Source organism: Triticum aestivum, chromosome 4B (genome assembly GCF_018294505.1).
Source record: "Triticum aestivum cultivar Chinese Spring chromosome 4B, IWGSC CS RefSeq v2.1, whole genome shotgun sequence".
NCBI classification, from domain to species: Eukaryota; Viridiplantae; Streptophyta; class Magnoliopsida; order Poales; family Poaceae; genus Triticum; species Triticum aestivum.
In genome coordinates this window covers 71208962-71234064 of record NC_057804.1, presented here as the reverse complement: position 1 = coordinate 71234064, position 25103 = coordinate 71208962, and the positions used below count along the sequence as shown (strand labels likewise).

The following is a 25103-nucleotide window of genomic DNA, read 5'->3' as shown; positions in this document are numbered from 1 at the left end:
AAGCAGTAGCAAGGGCTAGGCTCGCCACACTAGAGTCAGATTCCTCAGATTCCTCCTCTTCCACATTATCCTCAAATTCCGCTTCAGAGTCCATTTCCTTGCCGATGAATGCCCGGGCCTTCTTGGAACTGCTCTTCTTATGAGATGAAGACTTTGAAGATTTTGATGGTGAAGATTTTGAGGATTTCTTCTTCTTTGAGTCATCAGCATCGTCATCTTTGTACTTCTTATTCTTTGATTCATTTTCCCTCAGAGGACAATCAGACATGTAGTGACCAGGTTTCTTCCATTTGTGGCAAGTTCTCTTTTTGTAGTCACGGGACGAGGAATCGTCATTTCTTGAAGACTTTCCAAAACAACCGCAGCAAGAGAACTTCTGGAATTTCCTCACGACCATTGCTAGCTCCTGGCTCAGTTCTTCAGGATCACCAAGGCTGCTACTAGAATCCTCAGCTTCGGACTCAGATACTGCCTTGGCCTTCAGTGCACGTGATCTTCTGTAGCTCGGTCCATACAGATCTCTCTTCTCAGCAAGCTGGAACTCATGAGTATTTAGCCTCTCGAGGATATCAGCGGGATCAAGTGACTTGTAATCAACTCATTCTTGAATCATTAGTGCGAGGGTATCGAATAGGGTGTCAAGTGATCTCAGCAATTTCTTCACCACCTCATGGTCGGTGATATCAGTGGCACCAAGTGCTTGAAGCTCATTTGAGATGTCAGTGAGGCGATCGAAGGTTTGCTGAACATTTTCATTGTCGAGTCTTTTGAAGCGGTTGAAGAGATTGCGAAGAACATCAACTCGGGAGTCACATCGAGTTGATACTCCTTCGTTGACCTTGGACAGCCTGTCCCAAATCAGCTTAGCAGTTTCCAGTGCACTCACTTTGCCGTACTGTCCTTTGCTTAGATGTCCACATATGATATTCTTTGCTTGAGAATCGAGTTGCTTGAATCTCTTCACATCAGTAGCATTTAGAGATGGAGTGACAGAGGGAACGCCATTTTCCACTACGTACCAGAGATCATTATCAATTGCCTCAAGATGCATGCGCTTCTTGTTCTTCCAATAGGCATAGTCCGTCCCATCAAAGGTAGGACACCCAGCCGAGACCTTGATCATACCTGTAGTCGACATAACTAAAACTCCAGGCGGTTAAACCAAAATCACACAGAACAAGGGAGTACCTTGCTCTGATACCAATTGAAAGTGCGTTACGTCGACTAGAGGGGGGGTGAATAGGCGATTTTATGAATTCTTCACTGAGGAATTTCAGGGTGAGGAAATTCCTAAGCGAAGAACTACTTGCAGCGAAATAAGTACTCAGGTATAAGCATAACAGAGCAACAACATAGTCATCATGATGAAATGAAAGACAAACACAGAGTACAGAAAGCGTAAACACAGGACAAGCAGGATGAAGACAAACTGACTGAAGAAATAGGATTGAGGAATCAGAGAAAGTACTCAATCAAAGTCTTCAAACAGTAATGATTAGGTTCATCAACACATAACTAAGGAAATGAAAGGGTTGAGGAAATATAACTAGTTGGCTTGGTGAAGACAATGACTTGGTAGACCAGTTCCAACTGTTGTGACAGTTGTACGTCTGGTTGGAGCGGCTGAGTATTTAAACTCGAGGACACACAGTCCCGGATACACAGTCATCACCGTATTCTCCTTGAGCAAAGATCACACAGACCTTGCCCAACAATAGTGGTAAGTCTTGACAAGTGACTTCCAAACCTTCACAGACTTGGTCACTCGGCAATCCACAATACCCCTTGGATGCTCAGACCATGACGCCTAACCATCTGGAGGATACACAATCCTCAAAGGTAACAAGCATCGGTTCCACACAGGAACAATCTCTTTAGTGATGCTCAATCACTTTGGGTTTTGTAGGATGGGATGCTCTCAAATGACAAGTGTTAGTTTCTCTCAGAGCAGCCAACCAGCTAGTGGTTGTAGGGGGCGGCTATTTATAGCCTAGGGAGCAGCCCGACATGATAAGACATAAATGCCCTTGTCTGATATGACCGTTAGGTGGTAGGATATTTTGGACAGCTGGCGCGTGCCACAACAAAGGTCGGATTTAAGGTTCGAATTCCTCAGGGCTATCATGTTCCTCACCATGTAGGCAATTCGCACTGGCTAACTCCTCAGTCAGAACAAATTCCTCAGAGACCAGAAGATCTTCGTCTTTGTCACTGAAGAAATTGACTGAACTGATATGAGATTTCCAATGGCTTCACTCGAAGGATTGGGTAGGTGTAGGATTTTGAGATGAGCATCACTTGGAAATCAGTTTCCTTAGTATTACCTTGACCCCCTCTAACAGTACGGTGTTTCCTATGACTCAATAAGAAGAAAATGAAACTACGAAAATAAAAGTCTTCACACTTCAGATTCCTCGCATGAATATAGAAGTCTTGAAGGTCACACCAATTTCTTCAATTTCAAAGTCTTTAGGAGAACCAAAGTCTTCAGTCGAAGACATTCATTTTTAGGGGTCGACTTTCACTGTAAATATCAAACTCCTCATTGACTTATAGAGCTTGTGTACACTCACAAACATATTAGTCCCTTAACCTATAAGTCTTCAATACACCAAAATCACTAAGGGGCACTAGATGCACTTATAGTTTTGTTAGGGCCTCCCTAGTATCCACTGTGTTCTCAGATTGATGTTGCTATGACTTTGCCATGCTTAATGCTTGTCACTTTGGGCCTGGGTGCCATGATTTCAGATCTGAACCATTTATGTTATCACCATTATATCCATGTTCTAGATCCGATCTTGCAAGTTATAGTCACCTACTACATGTTATGATCCGGCAACCCCGAAGTGACAATAGTCGGGACCACTCCCGGTGATGACCGTAGTTTGAGGAGTTCATGTATTCACCGTGTGTTAATGCTTTGTTTCGGTTCTCTATAAAAAGAAGGCCTTAATATCCCTTAGTTTCCAATAGGACCCCGCTGCCACGGGAGGGTAGGACAATAGATGTCATGCAATTTCTTTCCATAAGCATGTATGACTATTTACGGAATACATGCCTACACTATATTTATGAACTGGAGCTAGTGCCGTATTGCCCTAGGTTATAATAGTCTCATGATGAATATCATCCAACGAGTCACCGATCCAATGCCTACGAATTTATCTTATATTGTTCTTGCTAAGTTACTACTGTTGCTACTGCTATCATTACTGCTACCATATCACTGCTACCACTGTTACTGTTGCTATTACTACTGCTCCTATCATCAAAACTATCATACTACTGTGCTACTAATCACTTTGCTGTGGATAATTAATCTCCATGTGTGGTTGAATTGATAACTCAACTGCTAATACCTTCAAATATTCTTTGGCTCCCCTTGTGTCGAATCTATAAATTTGGGTTTAATACTCTACCCTCGAAAACTGTTGTGATCCCCTATACTTGTGGGTTATCACTCCCCAGATCTGGCCCTTCACGGTTTCTTAAATTCCTGGAGATCCGTAACTCCGATTGCGCTTAAGTTTTTACACGATTTTTCCATAAATTATCTTTCTTGCGCCAGAAGAAAGGCCCCAACTGAATTTCGAGGAGGGCATAAGACACCTGGGCGCACCAGGGGGTGCCCAGCACGCCCTGGTGGGTTTGGTCACTGTGGGGCCCTATTTGTGTTGATTACAAGTCCCAAAAATCGCATATATTCCAAAACAATCCCCCGTAAATTTTTATCGCATTTGGACTTTGTTTGATATGGATTTTCTATGAAATAAAAACATGCAACAAACAAGAACTGACATTGGGCACTGCATCAATAGGTTAGTCCAATAAATCATATAAAAAGTTGCCAAAAATATGCGAAAGTTGTATAATATTGGCATTAAACATAAAAAATTATAGATATGACAAAGACGTATCATACCCACCTTTTACTTTCTATTATTTAGATTAAATAAAGCAAAAATACTATTATTCGTCTATTTTCTGAATTATCCATGCAATAAAAAATGTCCCCAAAATAAAAGTTCTCCAAATGTCCTGAAAATTTGGTATGATTTTTTTATAGAATATTTGAGAATTTTTGGCACTGAGAACACACCAGAGGGTTGCACCAGTGGGCCACAAGCCCTGGGAGCGTGCCCACTGAGGGAGTCCTAGACTATGGGGTCCTCGGGGAGCCGGCCTGTGTGACATGGGCCGTACTGATGGGCCGTCAAGATACGAGATTGAAGGACCTCCCCCGTGTCTGGATGTGACTCTCCTTTGCGTGGATGGCAAGCTTGGCGTTCGGATCATGTACCTTCCTTTCTCTGTAACCGACTCTATACAACCCTAGATCCCTCATGTGTCTATATAAACCGGAGGGTTTAGTCCTTAGGGGCGATCACAATCATACAGGCTAGGCATCTAGGGTTTAGCTACTACGATCTCAAGGTAGATCAACTCTCATAACCCCTATACTCATCAAAGTCAATCAAGCAGGAAGTAGGGTATTACCTCCATTAAGAGGGCCCAAACCTGGGTAAACATCGTGTCCCCTGCCTCCTTGTTACCTTCGGTCCTTAGACGCATAGTTCGGGACCCCCTACCTAAGTCTGCCGGTTTTGACACCGACATTGGTGCTTTCATTGAGAGTTCCATTGTGTCGTTGCTAGAAGGCTCGATGGCTCCATCGATCATCTACAACAATACTGCCTTGAAGGAGACTTTTCTCCCCGACCAGGTTTTTGTACTCGGCGGCTTCGCACTGCGTGCCAACTCCATTGGCCATCTAGAGCAGATCGACAGCTACGCCCCTGGTCATCAGATCAGGTTTGGAAATCTAAAATATGTCACTGACATCCGAGGAGACTTGATCTTCCAAGGATTTGCAACCGGATTGCTCCTCGCAATAAATATGGCTTAGGTGTTGGATCAATAGCTCCTGTTTAGGAAGGATGTCATGGACCCCCAAGCATCCCCTTAAATATGGTGAATGAAGAGGCTCCGTTCCATGCCTCATTTCATAGGGAAGCCCAAAGTGGCTCTATTTCATTCTATTTCACTTCCTAGCACTTCCTATCATTTAATATCCAACGACGTGCACATGTTTCATTTCAACTAATCCATCATTTGAGGAGTGGGCGCGTGCTACGGCTTTGACCTAACGGCCTCCATTTGCTGAAATCGGAATAGTTGAGAACAAAGTTGCGAACGGGTGCGTAACGCGTGGGAATCTGCCGAATAGTTCAGGCCAAATCCCGAAGAAAGCATTTGCTCTTATCTCAACAAGGGAAGCACCAGCCTTTTCTTTTTCTTCTTGTTCCCAATTCACTACTAATCAAGTTCTAACAAATTGACTATTTGTGTGAGAAATTAGAATTTTAGAAATCAAAACTTTCCTTATCAAAGAGGGGCCAGGGGGCTGGAAGAGAAAAGAAAGAGGGGCCCACCTGGGGGCTGGAAGAGAAAAGAAAGAGGTGCCCAGGGGCTGGAAGAGAAAAGAATCAGAATTACTGAGCTACCTCACTCTTTTTTTTCTAATTCCCTTCTAAGATCCTCCGACTTAAACAAGTCGAGAGCATGCTCGTGCTCTTTCTGGCCGAAGATCCAGAGCACACCACCAGGCCCGAAGACGGGAGTTTAAAGCCCGTTGGACTCTCTACGGCTGTAGAGCCTTGCACTGGAGAACCGGAGGGGATTGCATCACCGGCAGGTCAGGAGTCGCGCCAGGCTCCCGCTATCCTCGTCGAGCCGGACTCACCTCCGAGCACCAACTCCAAACTCTCGAGGTCTGTGTTATACGATCTCGGCCAGGGAACTCCTGCCCCGCCCCGCTCCACAGATTCTCGCTTCTGGGGGTTGCCGATGGGGGCCGCTCTTGATGGGTCAGGGCACGGAGCTCCGCGGTGTTGCGGCACGCTAGAGCAGCTGCTGCACGGGGGCGTTGCAGCGTGAAGGGCTGCATGGTGGGAGGGGTGTGCCTTGAGGTGCCGCCGGATCTAGCCGGCAGGCAGCGCGGGCTGGAGGTTACTACTCCCCTTCCGGTGGTAGTGGCAAAGGGCAGTGGTGGAGCTCTGCCTTGTTCGCATGCCTCATGTGGCATGGTGGCAGCCGGCAGATCGGATCTCCGGGTGGCAAGTGGCGGCGGCGGCCATGTTGTAGCCGCTCAACCTCAGGTTTGGCTTCGAATCGCGGTGATGGTGGTCATCTCCCAGTCGGAGTGGTCGGATCTCGAGATCCATCGTCTAGTCCCGGTTGCGATTCCGGGAGACATAGTTGCCAGTGAAAACCGAGCCGACAGTGGGCGATTGCGGCGTTATGCGTCGTTACCTTGATGAAGGCATAGTCGTGTAACTACTGGTGACCCACTTGTGCTGCTCTGGGGTAAACCCTAGGATATGGTCTTCCAGACCGGACGATGGCGGGACTGTGGCGTCACTGTGGCATCATTTCTCTCTTGGGAGCGTCGTTTGTGGAGCAGCTCTTGATGACAGAGGCAGGAGGTGGAGCAGTTTCATCTTGCACGGAGCTTTGGTGGAGATGTCAAGTCATGTTTGGCCGACAGGTGCTACACTGTGTCATGCCTGTTCGGCAAGTGTTACGCATGACAGATCTTCCAGGGACTTCAAGGTATGTCGGCTGGTGGTACTTGGCGGCAATGGTGTTGTGGTGTACCGGCGGCGACTGCGACATGCTCAGCAGTTTGCGCGTAGGGAGGTGGTGCCATTGTGCCCCGTGGTGGCGTGACGGAGGACCGGACTAGCAAGGATGATGCAGATCTCTTTCCTAAAGATGGGTCAGGGGTTCGATGATGATGGCGGCCTCTAAAATGTGTGCATGTGGTGTACGCTTTAGATTTGTCAGCAAGATGGACAACAATTAGCAACACATATGACACATGATCAAAGCTAACAAGTAGGACATCATATATGCTCACTAAACACAGTTTCTAATGATCACTACTAAGTACTAACACATGATCAGTGCTTACAGTTATCAGTGCTAACACTGATCAGATAAAGCCACCACTCACATGTCCTACTTGCACCTACTATTTTTGGCATTCAGGTATGTCCTACATGCATGCCACAAGCACTCACGTCACTAGCAACAAGAGCAACATGAGCAACATAACAACAACAGCAAGAAGAGTAGCATGAACAACAACAAGAAGAAGAGTAGCATCAATAACAAAAGTAAGAACTAACAATAGTAGCATATACAGTAGTAATATCACCAAGAATAAACAATGTGGCACTACAAACTAACAATTTGGCAGTATAAAGTAACAATGTCGCACTAAAACGATGCAAACTAGCACTATACATTATGAACAATCTAGGCATGTGGGATGAACAAAGTAAGCATGCACTCTTGTTCATCCCCAAAATAGTGAATCTTATCAAATCCGGTTGAATCTAGTAGAATCCAGTCGAATCGAGTCAAATGAACTACCCTAAGACCCCTAACAAAGAAGCATAGGGAGATTTCAGAGCTTACAATGGGGGTTGCCGGTGTAGCGTACGCCGGCCGTGCGCCCACTTTTTGGAGATTTTTCTGCCTAGAAGACACCCAGGGAGCCAAAGTAGTGCATGGGAGGAGGCCCATGGGGCCCACTAGGCACCAGGGCGCGTCAAAGGCCCCTCGCACGCCCTGGTGGGTAGTGGAGCACGCAAAAAGCTTCTCCACCGACCTCCACCTCCATAAATACTCTAAAATCCCGAATACCCTAGGGGAGTTGACAAAATACAGTTTCCATTGCCGCAAGTTCCAGAACCGTGAGATCCAGCCTTTTCTAACACTCTGTCGGAGGGGTCAACAATCACGGAGAGGTTCTTCATAAACCTTGTTGCCCCTCCATGATGCGTGAGTAGTTTGCCATAGACCTACGGGTTCGTACCCAGTAGCTAGATGGTTTATTCTCTCTTTTTGATCTTCAATACAATGTTCTCCTCGATGTTCTTGGAGATCTACTTGATGTAATGACTTTTAGCGGTGTGTTTGTTGGGATCCAATGAATTGTGGGTTTACGATCAGTTATATCCGTGAATATTATTTTAGTCTTTGCCGAACTATTATATGCATGATTGTTATAGGCACGTATTTCTTCTCCAAAATTTTGCTTTGGTTTGGCCAACTAGATTGATCTTTCTTGCCATGGGAAGAGGTGCTTTGTGATGGGTTCGATCTTGCGGTGCTCAATATCAATGACAAAAAGAGACATGACACACATGTATTGTTGCTATTAAGGATAAAAAGATGGGGCATATTCCTACATGAATAGATCTTGTCTACATCATGTCATTGTTCTTATTGCATTACTCTGTTTTTCCATGAACTTAATACACTATATGCATGCTGGATATCGGTCAATGTGTGGAATAATAGTAGTAGATGCTGAATCATTTCGGTCTACTAATTTTGTATGTGATGCCTATATACATGATCATTGCCTTGGATAGTGTGATGATTATTCACTTTTCTATCAAATTGCCCAACAATTATTTGTTTACCCACCGTATGTTATTTTCTTGAGAGAAGCCTATAGTGAAAACGACGACCCCCGGGTCTATTTATTATCATATTAAAACCAAAAATACCTTGCTATACTTTTGTTTATTTATTTTATTTTGTGTTTTAGTTAGATTTATTTATCAAATCTCATAAAATTTAATCTATCTCAATACCGAGGAGGGATTAACAACCCCTCTTACTCATTGGGTTGCAAGTTTTTGTTGTTTGTGTGCAGGTTTTGTTTACATAGTGTTGCTTGGTTCTCCTACTGAATTGATAACCTTGGTTTCATAATTGAGGAAAATACATACCTTTGTTGTGCTGCCTTATCCTCTCCTCTTCGGCAAATTACCAACGCAGGTACAAGCAATCAGTAGTGTTTCCTTGAACCGGCTGTTTTGCCTTCATGGCAATGTTTTTGTGTGGAGTTGTCAAGCTTTTAGTTGGGATGATGACACTGCCTTGTTCGTCCGGCAGTTGGAACTATGGTTGCCTTTGTCCACAGCTGCGACCACCTCATCACACTTATTTTGACGCAGGATCGGGTTGTCATCGATGGCCACCATAGACGGCTCAGAGGCATTTACAGACGCCTCCTACTCCGTCATCCTCTGCTCCTCACCGGGCACTGATCGCCTCCCCTACCGTGATATATAGATTGATCTCCCTCCCTCCTCAAGCGCCTCATCCTCCTTCGTCACACTCTACTCCTCACTAGGTACCAATCATTTTTCCTACAGTGATACCTCGATTGATCTCCCCCCTCCTCAAGCGCCTCTTCCTCTGTCCTCCTCTACTCCTTGTTAGGCATCAATCGTCTCCAACATTGTGATATATGTGTGCGTGTGTGTGTGTATGGGTCAAGCCATGGAACAACAAAGAAGAAGATGTTGAACTCACCTCACCAACAATCAACGAAAACCTCTCCTCGAAGGACACATTAACTACGAAGATTTGAAGGAAACAACAAATGTGGAGACACAAACTCTCTATTGACATATAATTGTATTGCCTAGTCTCTTCTATCAGATCGGTCTTTTGGTTGCATTGGGCAGAGCATGCATTTCTACATGGTATCAGAGCCAAGAGGTCTTGAGTTCAAGACCCGGCTGGCGCATGTAAATTGCAGCTCACTTTCGGTCCAAGTTTAGGCCTGAGGGAGCCACCACTATTGGAATCAGGATCTTTGCCGTCAGCCAGCTGATGGCAAAGCTTGAAGAAAACTGACGGCAAAGAAAGAGTTGATGGCAAAGATCATGTTTGCCGTCGGCCAGCTCTTTACCGTCTGCTAGCGGACGACATAGAAGCTTTGTCGTCGGCTAGCAGAAGGCAAAGAGTGAGGGTGGCCCACTAGTGAGGACCACCTAACAGACACTTTCTTTTCCATCAGCTAGCAGACGGCAAAGAAAGTGGCCAAACTAACGTCCGTTAGCTAGATCTTTGCCGCCCGCCAGTAGATGGCAAAGAACCATGCCCTAACAAAATGCCAACGACCCCCGCTGACCCATCTCTCTGTCCCCTCTTTCTCTCTCCATCACTCCCCCATGTCGCCTCTGCCCCGCGCCATCCCGCCCCCGTGCTCTGCCGCCCCACACCACCCCCGTCGTTGCGCCTCCCCCGCCGCCCAGGCGACCCCCTCCTCCGCCCCGCGCCACCCCCCTCGTCGTGCCGCCCCGCCCCCGTGCCCGAGCCGCCGCCTCCCCATGCTACCCCCGTCGTTGCGGCACCTCCCTTCCTCCACCCCGGCAGCCCCTCTCCTCTAGCACTGCGACCGGCTTGCCGCTTCGGCGCCCCTTCCTCTACCCGGTGCCCCTCTCCTCCAACTGTTCGGAGGCGCTGAGCAAAGGCGTCGGCACTCGAGGTAGATGCATCCCCTCCTTCCTCCCTCTTTCCTCCACTTTACCTCCTGATGGCTACTGCGGACATGGCCGCCGTGCCGGCGGCAGGGAACAGGGCGCTTTGGCGGCGGCGCACGGAGGCTGGCGGCTGGGAGCGGAGGCGCTGTGCCCCCCTCCCCCTCCACTCTTTCTCGTTTCTCAGCCGGATCTGACGCATCTCTCCTTGTCTCTGTTGTTAGCATGGAGGACTACAGAGACGGCAAATAGAAGCAGCAAGGCCGTCTCTCTCTTCCGCACTCAAAAAATCGAAGGTATTGCCCTGCTACGCATAGCAATCGATTTTTGCCATGTTCTTCTATGGTTTCATAATTTCATTGGATGGATAGTGAGAATGTATTTGATGGTGCATAACAGAGCATATATATTTGATTATAGAATGGATGGTGGACAGTGGGCATGCTTTTTCATTGTGTATGGACAATGAGCATATATTTGAGTGTGCTATTCCAAGTTATGTGTATTGTATGGACTTTGAACATGGAAGAATGCACCCACTCCATGTTTTTATTTATGGCAGAATATAGAGTACCATATGCCCTGCAGAATATAGAGCCGTAGTTATTAGAACAAAATTTAATATCTCTTTGTGTCGAAGTCATACTATTTCATAATATGTGGTTGACTAGCAAGGGGTTGAAGAGAGCAAAGATAACATCCCTACTTTTGCCTGTCGGGGCAAAGGAAGAATGGTGGTGGAATTTAGGACCACTTTCACTTCTCATATGTCATGCTTTCAAAGATCTTACAAGCTCTAGTTTTAATCAGTCATTTGTATCTTCTTCATATTCGATGTGCCACTAATCAAGCTAAGTCGCTAACTCAAGCCAGCAAGCCGCATCCACGGCGACTTGGCTTGACTCGGCGACTCAAAAACCTTGCATTCGACACAAACAATTTATGTATAAAGAAGACAAACCATCTTAACTTGGCAAAAAAAATTGGTGTACATTATTTCATTACTATAAGCTAATTTGCATCTTCTGTTACAAGTATTATGAGAAATTGTAGTGGCAAATGAAAGCCAAAAACATCATAAGTATACCAGGGATGTTGAAGCATGCAATCTTTAACTAGTTGAAGTACTAATGCATAAATTAAGTGTACTGGTGTTGTCACTAACAAACTGTAGTAAGTGTAGCTTATTTTTTTTCATCTTCCCTTATTTGTAGCTTTCTATCTATTGAACTAGTAGAATCATAAAGGGATTTAGACTTTCATCTCCTAAATCAACCTGCATAACTCAGGGTGCAAAATGAGACTGCTCGCAGGTGGCCCGAGTAAGGCAGAATAACAACAACCCAGTGTCCACTTGTTGTTTTAGGAGTAGTAACTAGTAACAATTGTAATAACATAGTGGTATTTTGATCAGCAGTTTTTTCTATTGACTAATATCTTTTATCCTTCTAAAAAATGAGTATGTTAGCATTTCACCTGGCTTGTAATCAAGTTTTATTACTGCTAATGTACCTATGATCAATTTGAAACATGAGCATTACAAAGTTTCATATCTATGATCAATTTGTCTTGCTGGCAGATGCTTATTTCTTTAGGTTTTGTTTAGCTGATGCTCATGATACTAATTGGTCTCTTCTGCTGCTTATCAGAGATGGGGGAGGTCGCCACCGCAGGCTGCTCTCTGCCTCACCGGAGTACGACTTGGATGGTTTCGAGTTCTTCACGATCATACTTGAGAATTCCTCAAGGAGGCATGTATATAAAAGGAGTGATCTCCCCTTCATCCATCTATTTATCATAACTATGATGTTTGCTACATCACTCCTTGACCCACGCTGCAGAGGCTGCCTGACACTTTTATGAAGATGTTGGACGGCCATCGGCCAAAGAATGTGAAGCCGTGATAGGCCGGCAGCGGGCTTCGCATGCATTGTGATGTGGAGGTGGTGATCAGGTACGGCCACATGTACTTGTGTCGTGGCTGGGAGTAGTTCGTCCGTGCCTACGACCTGTGGCATGGGTACTTCCTTGTCTTCAGGTACGACGGCGACACCATGCTCACCATGAAGGTGTTCAACATGACTATATGCCGCATGCGCTACCAGGACGACGGCGATGCCAGTACGCTCTGCCTCTTCTTACTCTACATTTGGCTTTGTCTCATATCGATTGTTAAAAAAAACTTTGTTGCATTTGGTCAGGCAATGGGAGCAGTAGCAGCAACTCTGGCTACAGCCAAAGCAGCAGCGACTCTGGCTACAACAAAAGCAGCAACGAGGATGAGGAGGAACGGAGTGGAGAAGAAGAGGAGCAGGGCGGGGATGACCTCGCGATGGTGGTGGCTGGCGATGGCCATGCGATGGTGGTGGTTGACGATGGCCTCACGATGGTGGCGACTAACGATGAGCTAGCGGCGGTGGTGCCTGAAGATGGCCTCGTGATGGTGGTGGTGTCCGACAATCACCACGCGATGGTGGTGGCGCCGACGATACCACAACTGGGGGACGACAGGACCATGCCAATTGTGTTAGAGGAGTACATCCCACTGCCTCGCCGCTCTAAGCGCATCAAGATGATGAAGGAGAAGAAGTAGGAGGAGTGAAGATCTTAAGAAAAGCTAGTCTTCTTCTAATATAATTAGATATGTTGGAAACTTGTTTTGGATATGTTATTGGAAACCATTGTATGTTGGATATGTAGTTGAAAACTTATTTTGGATATGTTATTGGAAACCATTGTATGTTGGATATGTAGTTGGAAACTTGTACTCCCTCCGTTCCGATTTGCTCGTCGTGGGTTTAGTTTAAATTTGAACTAAAACCACGACGAGTAAATCGGAACGGAGGGAGTATGTTGGTATGCTTGTTGAAATTATTTTGAAATGTGTGTGTATATATATAGGACAAATGTTTCCTACAAGCAGTGGTAGTTACCACCACTTGCGTTTTGTATGTTGCATGTAGTATCTGTCGAAACCGAAAGTATGTATGTGTAGTATGTAGTATATAACAATGATTAGGTAGTATATATACTAATTTTTAGGTAGTACGTACCATTTTTTGACTATGCTCTTTTTTACATACAAATATGTACGTATTTCACAAATATAACAAAAACTATGGGCTCATATGCAAATTTTTCATGTAACTTGCTTTGAAATAGCTTAGATATAGTATATGAACATATTTAAAATAGAAATTAGTATATATATGTAGTACCATATGATAGTATATGAGACATGTGGGGTAACTATCACCGGGTGGTAGGATGGATTTTCCCTATATATATGTGTGTGTGTGTGTGTGTGTGTGTGTGTGTGTGAAATTTTGTCAAATTGAATGAATTTAAGAAAAACAGAAAAAACAGGGGCTATACAACTACTTTGCCGTCCGTTGGCAGACGGCAAAGGTCTTTGCCGTCCGCCAGCAGACGACAAAGCTGACACATGGCAGCTACCTGTGCAACCTGGGATGCACTAGGCTGGCCTATTTGGCAGCTTTGTCGTCAGCTGGCTGACGGCAAAGACCTTTGCAACTTTGCTGTCAGCCAGCTGACGGCAAAGCATGCCGTTAAACCCTTAACGGGCCTAATGTGCCACGTGCGCCGTCTAGGCTCTTTGCCGTCTGCTAGCTGACGCAAAGCACGCCGTCAAACCCTTAACGGGCCTAATGTGCCACGTGCGCCGTTCAGGCTCTTTGCCGTCTGTCAGCGGACGACAAAGGCCTTTGCATCTTTACCGTCTGCCAGCAGACGACAAAGAGGGCTTTGTCGTAGCCTGTTCAGCCGGATGTGTTGCCATCTGCTGGCTAACGGCAAAGGCCTTTGCCGTCCGCCAGGCATGCCTTTGCCGTCAGCCATGGCTGACGGCAAAGTGCCTGATTCCTGTAGTGCACACGTGAGGAGGAGTGTTGACGTATAATTGTGTTGCCTAGTCTCTTTCATCAGATCGAGCTTTTTGTTGCATTAGCTAGAGCATGCACTTCTACACTCTCACAAGCCCTTCGTCGGTGTCGGATCGGATGTCGTCGAGGTAGGGAGTGAGCGAATAGACTCCAACACGCCATCGTCACCACCCACCTCGTCGATGTCGCCGGGGAAGCAAAAACCTAAGAAAATAAAACAAAACAGACATGTCCCCACTCCTCTTGCTGCCGACGTGTCCATCGAACGGGGAAGAGGAGGAAGACCTAGAAGGCGACAGAAATTATGGCGGCAAGCGGCTAGCACAAGATTCTTTTTTACCAGAATAGGAATTATTATGTTTTTTTAGAGGAACATGAATTATTATGTTTTCTTTAGGGCTACAGGAGTTATATTTTTTTAGGCAATACAGGAATTATTATGTTTTTTTAGAATTATCAGAAATTATTATGTGACAGTGTAGGCCCATTTTTTTGTGCTTTTTGCGCACGTTACAGAACTCGGCCCAGTAGCAGCCCGTCTCTCGCCCGAGCGCCACAAGTTTTCACGTACATTTCTAAAATCACTAAAAAAAACGTACATTTCTAAAAAAAACAAGTTTTCACGTACGAAGATGCTGGTGACGCAGGTCATCTGAGCACTTACCAATTTCCCTATCCTCAGGAAAAAAAAACCGTCGCCCAGATCGATAATTTGATTTCTCCGTCTTTGCCTCGGCTCAATTCTCTCCTTCCTCCCGCGCTCTCGCTGCTCCAAGCCAGATTTAGGTTTTCGATTTCCACAGCCGCCGCTATGTCGTCCGTCGAGATCCCTCTCCACGGCGCACGGTCCGCGAGGTCCGCGAACGGCTCTTTCACCTTCATGGATCCCGTCCAGCCGGCGCAGATGCGCGACCTCGGCGGGAAGAAGAGAGATCGCTGCGGGGATCTCCTTCTCGCCGACGACTCCGAGGCTGCAGGTTGGTCGTCGGCGATGCTGGACCGCAGCCTCGCCCTGCGCCGTCGGCGAGGCCCATCTCCCTCTTCCTTCCACCGCGGCTGCCTCGTCGTGACTGAGGCGCAGAACAGCCGTGACCAGGAGACAGCTCCGGCAGTTGTGGCAGAAGAAATCTTGGAGCGGCAAGGGAGTGAAAAGGAGCCGACTGTCGAGGAGCTGGTCTACTGGACGGTCATCTAGTCGTATCAACCAAATCCCCGTGGTCTTCCAGTCGTGATGTCCCAAATCGCTTGAAGAAGGTTCGATCTTTTCCCCTCTCTTTCTGTTTAATTGCAGAGTTTATTTCAGGCTATATGAATAACCTGCCTTCTCTTGTTTTCCTGTCAATGTCGGAGCACATACAACTGAATGCGAATTAAACTGCCTTCACGTTGCCGAGTGTTGAGGAGCAAACCAGAAGTAATCGGATTAGAAGTCAAGAACACCTAGTAGGATGTGCTGGAAGGCCAAGGCAGGGCGCTGACTGGTGGGGATGGCGAGGAGTTCTACTACCTAGTTGTCATCTACTCGAATCTTCCAAGTTTTGTAGCAAGAGTTCCTCCTCTGGTTGTCTTTTGATGTGTTTATGCCAATTGATGGGCCCTGTTAGGCTGTTACAGAGTCTGGTTCATGTGTTCAACTCGATAAGTTAGGATGTAATTGGCTTGTTTGATAAATAAATTGATCTACTTAAGCTCAGTCACATCGGGGTACTGTTTTGTGACCTCTGCAGCCCTGGCATTGCCTCCACTGTCTCTGTTATCTTTCGCTTTATTCCTCCTTCCTATTCCTCAGTAACTGTTTCACTCCGAGTAACTGCCCTTCATACCTCTGCAGCGGCTGTGGCCGCGAGGGTCGGGATGCAGTGCCTAGCTGCTTCTTGGCTAGTGATTCTGGTCTATATGATTGTCTCAATATTTTAGATAAACCCACTGCCTTATTAGATTTATATTAATGTTACAGAAATGTAGGGAAAGGCTGCGTACAATAGACCCAAAGTGGTCGGACCCTTCCCCAGACCCTGCGCAAGCGGGAGCTACATGCACTGGGGCTGCCCTTTTTTTTCAATTGGTAGGTCATGGTTATATAATGTTTATTTTGCGTATTTGCAGATTTAGGATTTTCTAAGCATTAGTTGTTTGAGACCTGCAATTTTCTGATGGTTGCGATTAAGATTTCTCTAGTGACAGGCTTGGTGGGATTTATGGACTGGGTAATGCTCATTTAATACTGTGATCAATTTTCAACTGATTGATGCGTGAGGTGCCATTAAGGTCGATCTACTCTATTGTGAACTGTGATTATTGGATGTTTATTTAGTTTGTATGATCTAATTGAAACTTATCCAAGCACTAGGCTGTATGTAGCCATGTGTTTTCTATGATGCTTTGTGTTGACAAGGACACTTATCTATTTTCTCATGTGTAAGTGATCAGCAGGGTGTCCTATTAGTTCATGGTAAGCAAATGTAATTGTTTTAGTCCATCCATCTTGACTAAGCAAATGTTTCATTTTTCTGTTGGAGTAGTAGTAGTTAAAGCTTATTTTGTAGTTTAAAGTTTATGCAGAGTCAAATTTTATGAACTAATAATTGCAGTACATATAGGTGTATGCAAAAGTTCTAAATTCAGATTGAAAAAGCAGAGGAATGGCTTGATCTTTGCATACCTTTTTTGATGTATGAATTATGATACCTAATTTTCACTAACAAAATTGGAATAAACCTCCCCAAATTCTTTGAGAAGTTTCAGAAATTCAGAATATTAAGCAGTGCCTACATAATATAATTCTTCCTACTATGTAGATTTATAAACTATCACAGGCAACTTCCAAGTTCTATTTTTCTGAATTGTATTTTCTTAATCAAAGTATATAGTGGGTTGCGGGTGGTGCAATTATTTACATTGCATAGCCGTTTGCTGGTTGCACCATAAGGCTAGATTAGTGCAAGAGCTTTATTGCCTCTGTGAGTAAATTTGTCTGAATTAATCTCTAGTTCTTTGTATTACTTTTATATCAAATTGCTCTGGTGAACCTGACGGGCAACATGGAGAGCTTAATGACTCAAGTATGATGATATTACTTCAAGGTATGTGGCCCTTTTGCCATATTTGGCATACCATATAGTTCATCTGGTTGTGCCAAATCTGAATTATTAGCAATACCTTCAGAAATAAAATAGAAAAAAAGGATTAAAATCTTCTACTCTTTCCTATAGATGGTGCATTATATGAGGACCCAACATTTGAGGCGATTCTCATCCTCAAACTGTATATAATCTCTTGATCATATAACACTGTTTTAAGGACATTTCAGTTTTACGGTACTGAACATTTCAAGGTGATTTTGAAACTCCTTTTGTGCGGGTCCAATCTACTCGTTAATTCCTCGGTGATCACACTTATAAAAATCATGTACAAAAAAAATATTTGAGTTATATGTGGAAAACCTGAATTGGAAATATCAGCTCATATTTGTAAGTATGCAATAGTCTTTCCTTGTTTGCCAAAGGGAAGAAACATAATTACATTCATAGAGCTAAGCAGTTTCTGTTTGACACATATTTAGTGCATGTCAGCTTCTCTAGTTGTTCTACACGGCTTGATGAGTAATATTATCCATATAAGTAATGTTTTACCTCCCCGCAAAAAAAAAGTAATGTTTTACCCAAAGTTATTGATTTTTTCATATTTGTACTGAGGTATCTGATTCAAATATTAAATTATTATGTAAGCTCGACATTTCAATACACACATGACTTATTTAAATCATATTTTATTCAGCATTTGTTCTATCCTCGTTGCAGTAGGTGTTCATATTTTGCATATTCTCCTATCTGTGTGTCACAATACAACAGTATATGTAACTTCTTTTTCTTGTTTCTTTGTTAACACTGGAGACTTTACAACCATATAATCATAGTGACAGCAGTGGCCGCACCACCTTTGCCAACGTGCAGAACTGACGCGGCGATGGGGCTGTACAAGCAATAACCGGAGAGAATTCAAGATACAAAGCGGACGCGGAAGAGAAAGGCAGGGAAGAGGCACCGGTTGACGCCGACGGTAAATAATTCTTCTCTACCATACCGTATTATGTTGAGTCAGAAGCCCTGTTCTACAGTTCTTGTGGAAACAAACAGTTAGACAGTTCCTTTTTAAAGCAGAGTGATTATGGAATGACTGAATGTGGATTCCAACAGACTTTCACTTCATCCTTCAGACCTTCAAAGTTGCTGTAGCTATCTCTCTACAGAACCAATCCATCGAATCAAACTACATATAGTTTCATGAACAATTATTTACTTATGTTTGATAGAAACACAGGGGAAGTTTGCGATAATGTGCATAGAAAACAATATTGCATTGATTCAATAACCCAACCTAAAATTAGATAACTCCCTGAATACCAGAAGGCCTCTTGAATAATTCCGCAACATAAACATAGGTTTCTCCCTTAGTTTGGAAAGTAGCCACACCACCACAGAGTTTACAGATTACAGAACTACCAAAAGCACACACAAAATACCAGCAGAATAGCCATCAGAGATTCATTCTCATGTGATGGAAAGTTAAAACTAACGCTTCTCATTGTGACGAATGATGTCGACCATCATCGTAAGCTTCCTCTGGTCCGTCATCAGCTGGAACAGACATATGTCTTTGAGTTTCAGATGGTTGTCATGGGCAAACTCGCGCCAACCTCCCCTGAGCATCTTCGCGTCGCCAATCCTAGGGTTCACCTTGACTTCCCATGTCTTGCTCTTCTCTGCCCTCAGGAGTGTCACAGTCTGCGCTCCAGCTGGTAGATACTCAGCAGCATACTTCCTGCAAATAGTCTGTTACACAAAATGTTGCATTAAAACAACAGGTTAGCTGAAATTTTACCAGGTTTAAGAATACAAATGAATAACAACACATCCCATTGGCAGCTGAAATGTGTAAAGAATAGATCTCGATCGACTTACTACGGCGTACAGGCTGTTGTCACCAACACTGCTCTTGTTCATTACTGATGCATAAATGGGAACATCGGACTGAAGGGAGCGAGCTCTCTTGTCGACATTCATCTCCTGTTCCCTGGTCAGACATGCAGTGGATGATATTATGTAGGGACGTTTCCGAGGCCCTCTGGATTTATTAGACTCGACAGGCCCCTGACGTGCTTCGTGACCATGGCTGCGAACCGAAGAAGGCGCATTTCCTCCTGGAATCATTTCTAAAACGAATCAGAAAAGAGAGAACTGGAAGTGCACCAATTTGTTTCAGCCTACCGAGGGCATCTTGATGTACCATCACCTGGTTCCTTCCTAACACAGGTTGTCGAAGTTGCCTTTGCCCTGGTTCTACCACCAGTTATGCGTGCTCTTTTAGGGGTAGCTGAATTAACCCTTGTTTTGCCATGAGTTGAGCTTACTCTTTTAGGACCAGTTCCGCTTGCACTGGAATGTAGCATTGATTCGCGAAGTAGATGTACTCTAAGTGATGAGAATGTTCTCCCATTGCCCTTCTTCATTCTTTCAAAGATGCAGATATCTCCCACCTGTACTCGAGTGTCGCGAACAAAGTCTAACCAACCAGGCCCACAAAGGATGGATCCGTGTTTATCTTTCCTAATGTGAAATCTGGGATGCCACTTCTTGCTCTTGCCTGGGCGCTGCAGTATCACAGTTTGACTCTTAGGTGGGAAGTGTTCAACTGCATAGCCTTTGGGAATGACCTAATTCCAGACAGCACAGTATCAGTGACAGATCAACAAATATGACTTAGGGTCAGTTCATACAGAGAGTAACTCCAGCCTGATGTAAAATGTTTTATTTGCACAGAAAATTTTCATTGAACACATGATTTGTGAAGTAAGTTGACTGCATATCCTAGAGAATATATGCTATAACAAATGTGATGCTAGTTCTAACAAATTGCCAACTTTACAAGACAATCTGAGCACATTGTTTACTTGTACTCCCTCTGATCCATATTAATTGTCGCTGATTTAGTATTGGAGGGACTAAATGATAACTTAAACTGCTACCTTACCGAACTTCGACAACTGCATTTCGTGTATATCTAACTTAAAATCCACAATGTTCCCTGGCTAGATGCTAGTACAATGTACAATGTATATCTTAGTATCTGAAAATAGAACTGTCTTCATTTTACTGAACTCAAATAATTATCAGTGATTCACACCTTCCTTTTTCTTCATGCAATCAATATAAAAGCACAGTTATATCAAATATGCAATGGATTAAACTGCTCATAAAGAAATCTAAAAATTAAGCATTTAAACATTATGAACGACAACTTTGGCAAAAAAGAACAGTAAAACATACAAGAGCAGAAGTTTGTGACTTGACATAGCTCGGCTTCATGACAGCCACGAACACAGGAACTTCAGCTCCAACATCCTGGATAAGCGTAGTTACTTTCTCATCCTGTACTCCGGATAGAGTACTTCCCCGAGCTAAGACATAATCATGCCCTGAAGGTGTGTGGCCATCATCTAGCTCAAAAGATGATTCGTATTCAGAAGGAATGTCCTCGGTGCCTTCTCCTGTACAGATGTCAACAGTGAAAACGGCAATAATAAAATCTAATGGAGAATATATTTTGAACACATAATTCAGAAAGTAATGCTAATGCAAAAGAGAATCAAAAAGTAACCTGAATCCCCAGATGAGGAGTATTCTATGTCTGTATTTGCAGGCTCAGTGTCTTCTCCTATACATAATCTTAATGGTGAAAACGGCGACCAATATGATATAATATAAGCCGTATTTGTGAACGCATAATTCAGAAAGTAATGTTAATGCAGAAAAGGATTAGAATGTAACCTAAATCCTGAGATGAGGAGTATATTGTGTCAGTATTTTCGTTCTCAGGGTCTTCTTCTGTACATAATGTCAATGGTCAAAATGACAGCAATATAATTATAATATAATTTTTTATTGTGAACTGTTAATTGAGAGAACATCAAGTGCAGAAGAGAATCAAAGGCAACCTGAATCCTCAGGTGAGGAGTAATTTAAGGCTGTCTTCGCCGCTTTTCTAGGATAGCTTGAGTTACCCCTTCCTTGCGTAGCAAACCTTTTGCTTCCTGGTGATCTTGTGGCATAATCACGGGAGCTATTTGAAATATTAACAGAATCCGCACCTCTTTCTTCAACATTACTAACAATGTTGATACCAGGGCAGAAGAACACCTTTTCACAATCATCAGAATCAAGGACCAGAACCTCAAAACGGGATTTCTCAATGTGACGAAACAGCAATGAATCATTCTCTTCTATGTGATGTTCATCTATAAATGCCTGCCATCCACGGTGGATGACTGTATTACCCATATGCTTGGAAACTTCAAAGACATACATATTACCATTAGAAGATTCTAGTTCAATGGTTCTTGAGATCTTTCCTCCGAAATTATCTATGAACTTCTTTGGTATGATCTGAAGAAAAAAAATATGGAAACATGTTGGTATGAAGTATAAACACAACAATTTCGTAGTTTCCAACAATGATGAGTGCAGCGAAAAATACGATATAGATGCAGTGTGAGCACTATGTTCTGATAGACTAGTTAGGAAACAGATGGAGCTTGATTACATGATTAATATTAACCAAAAGTTCACGATGACGCAATGCACGATTAACTTTGAAATTAGAAAACACACAATGTTGATCGTCACCTTGGTCTTTGAAGTTCTTTTGCTACAATTTTCAGCCTTACAGGAATAATAACCGCTGGACTGAATCCCATTAGTTTAACTACAGAATTTGCTCGCTAGCAATGTGTTCAGAATCTATTCACTTATTTCTATTTGTTTAACACCAGAACTGCCATTAGTTCAACCAACTAGTAGGCGATTATCAGTGTCAAAAAAGAAACATACTAGCAGGCAACTATTCAGCACAAACCTAACTAACTCTGCATGTTAACTGTGAACAAAAGATATCTGGGCACACTTGAGACACTGAAATCATAACAGGCTTACCATGCCATGTCTAAAATCAGCACCCATGTGCCTGCGGAAACACTTCATCTTTTCATCCAAATGGTCTGCATATCTCTTGCAACAGTCACAAAGTTTCTCCATCTTGGTTCTGGGATGCTACCAGCCCTGTGAACCAAAATTTACAGATAATGTCAGCTAACCACAAGCACAAGGGTAATTTCTTCCTCCTAGTATGAGGAGTAAATCTTGTTCTTGTGTTATGTCTCTCCACACATTCTATTGGAAAGTGTAAGTAGCACAGAAGATCTGCCAGTTGCCACTCTACGTTATGTTTCTGCAGCAAGGAGGCTCAGGTGGGAAGTAGAAACACTACCTAGTAAACGACCGAACAAATCAAAGCAAGTAAAGATGCTTTTTATATGCTGATATTCAACAACTCAGATTTTTTTTTTTTGCCAAAAAAACAACTACTCAGATTTTAGTTTTAGAGTAAAGTGATGAGGAGGACGCAGGGCAGAGGAAACACCTTACATTTGCAAAGAAGCTCCAAGAGCTAAAAATGGCGATCGAGAGAGGAAAGCTCAAACCTCAAAGCTACTGACTACTTATGCTGGTAGTCATTCATGTCGGTCGGTCTTGAAGAAAGGCAAAAAATGTATCTTGAAAATGGAGCATATGCTTTGGCACAGCAGAGATGAACAATCTTGAAGAAGGGCAGAGAAATAGAGACTGCAAACAGGTTACCTGGATTCTCAAAGATGCCTGCACCAGGATTGCATTGCTGCTGCTCTAGAGCCAGAGTGCATCCGGCGTTCTAGTCACTCCGTTAAACAAGCCAACAATGCAGCAAGTCAAGTAGCTGCACGCGGAGAATAAAAGGGAGCCCAAGCCAACAGTCAAAAGCAATTAAACCTCCAACTGCCAGCCTTCAACATCCAAGAAGCAAAAGAGCTCTACTACTCCTAGTACCTAGCCCTGCAGAGTCATGTTGAGGCTGGTCACAGTGGGGAGGAACTTAGGAGTAACATCACATACTCCAATACAACTTTGCTTATGTGGCACGTATTTAATGAAGAGAGAGGTGCTTGTGGTAACTACTACCTCCGTCTAGGTGAATAAGTCATTCGCGTAGTTCTAGGTCATCGATTTGAGCAATTAAATATGTGTTATATGTCATGAAAAGTATATCACTAGATTTCTACACGAATGTAGTTTCTAAATATATATTTTTTGTCACATATAATACATATTTAGATAGTTAAATTATCGACCTAGAACTACGCGAATGACTTATTCACCGAGACGGAGGTAGTAGCTAAGTTACCAGAACATCACACACTCCAAGAAACAATGAGTCTATAACCTAATAAGTACATCGTTGCATGACACTACATAGATGTTCCTACCCACTATGAAGGTAGTAACATAGTCTAGGGAAGTGTGAAGTTACTAGCTTATGTTCTTGCCCATTGTGACCAGCCTGAGTCACTTCAACTGGTCACTGCAACGGTGCATTAAACACTTGCGTGTGGAGAAGAAAAGGGAGCCGAAGGTCAAAACTCAGAGGCAATTGAGTCTCCAACTTCCAAGAAGAGGGCAGACAATTAATGAGGGGATACTCAAGCATTTGAACTCTGAAATCTCCAAACTGAAAGAAACCTCGTCATGCAAATGTACTGTAGCATCAGGCGTTCATTTTTAGTCCAGCAGGAATTGGTAGGAGGTTAGGAGCCAATCGAGCAGTATCTCACCTTAACATACTCATGTCACAAGCTCAGCTAAGCACAATGCAACCCCGATGACCAAACTCAGTGAGATTTTGTTGCTGAAAGCCTGAAACTCACCTTGGCCGCACGAAGCGCCTCAGAATTCAGCATAAAAAAAGTCACTGAAGGGCTGGGCTTCAGCCGCAGCTTCCCCATGTTTCACAATGGTAATCCTACAAAGAACCCCCAATCGAACCCACTTCCGACGAGCCGTGCGCGCGTCGAATCCATCAGCGAGGTCGCCACTGAAGATTCATGTAAGGTCCTCCTCGGCCCCAGCCCAGCCCCCTGATCGGAAGGCAATAGCATGGCCCAGGGGCGCGCTAGCTAGGAGCTGAGGCGACGGCGACGTAGCGGAGGTTGGTGCAAAGAGAACCGTCGCACCGGAGCGGCGTCGAGGCCTGACGCCCGAGGGCGCCGCCGAGGCAGCAGAGGAACCCCTTCCCTTTCATTTTCTCTCGGGCTGCGACTGCAGTACGGCGCGGCCGCTGTACGTGGCACGTTGGCCGTGTCTACATCACGGCGTTATCACGGACACACACTGCGTGGCCGGGAGGGCCATCCGACGGCTGCAAGCCCCTCGCGAGACCAGGCTTCGCACCCTGCGTTAAGATTACCGTTTTTATTTTTTATTTTTTATTTTTTAGGAAAAGACTACCGTTTTCTTCAACAATCATCTTAGCTGGTAGGAGTATTTTCTTCGTTTCTCTTGGATCTATAGTCCAAGTGAGTTACACATACAAACAATAATTTCTAAATAAATCAGGCCTTCACCAATTCATGAGATTTTAAATCCAGTTTCATCGCATCTCATTGTATCAAGTTAAAACGATAGGTGAGACCATCTTAGTTAGTCAATCTTGGTCTTAGAAAATGGTGGAAGTTTCCCGCAAAAAAGAAAAAGAAAAAAATGGTGGAAGAATCATAAAGAGTCTCCTATTCGGCGTCCACTTATGGGTCAGTTTTTTTGAGCAATTCTCCTAGAATTGACCCTCTCCCCAGCTTCTTTCAGAATTGTCACTCCATTTTTTTTACAATTCCTAGCTAGTTGTAATGGAGTGGCAATTCTGAGAGAAGCTAAGGAGGGGGGCAATTCTGGCAGAATTGCCCAAAAAACTAGCCCTATATCACGAA

The 25103-nt window shown here is 44.1% G+C and overlaps 1 protein-coding gene across 2 annotated transcripts; it reads right to left on the bottom strand.

Moving 5' to 3' along the window:
- Positions 1–18642: 18642 nt before the first annotated feature.
- On the bottom strand, positions 18643–23288 carry LOC123091083 (B3 domain-containing protein Os03g0620400). Of its 2 annotated transcripts, none has more exons than XM_044512484.1 (9): positions 22948–23288; positions 22243–22368; positions 21249–21696; positions 21082–21138; positions 20912–20968; positions 20581–20801; positions 19547–19967; positions 19216–19454; positions 18643–19086 (listed from the first exon to the last, which is right to left on the bottom strand). In XM_044512484.1, the coding sequence occupies exons 2-9, from the start codon at positions 22342–22344 to the stop codon at positions 18826–18828; spliced, it is 1806 nt and encodes a 601-aa protein (XP_044368419.1). In that variant the 5' UTR covers positions 22345–22368; positions 22948–23288; the 3' UTR covers positions 18643–18825. The 2 variants fall into 2 exon arrangements, with proteins under 2 accessions (XP_044368419.1, XP_044368420.1); XM_044512485.1 differs by having other exon boundaries at positions 21082–21135.
- Between the last annotated feature and the right edge of the window lie 1815 nt (positions 23289–25103).

Bases quoted from the DNA above. Each gene is read 5' to 3' on its own strand.
- LOC123091083 (XM_044512484.1), bottom strand. From the start codon at position 22,344: ATGGAGAAACTTTGTGACTGTTGCAAGAGATATGCAGACCATTTGGAT. The intron at 21,697-22,242 runs GTAAGCCTGTTA...TTTTTTCTTCAG, and splicing joins CTGATTTTAGACATGGCATG to ATCATACCAAAGAAGTTCAT. The intron at 20,969-21,081 runs GTTACATTCTAA...GATTATGTATAG, and splicing joins CTCCTCATCTCAGGATTTAG to GAGAAGACACTGAGCCTGCA.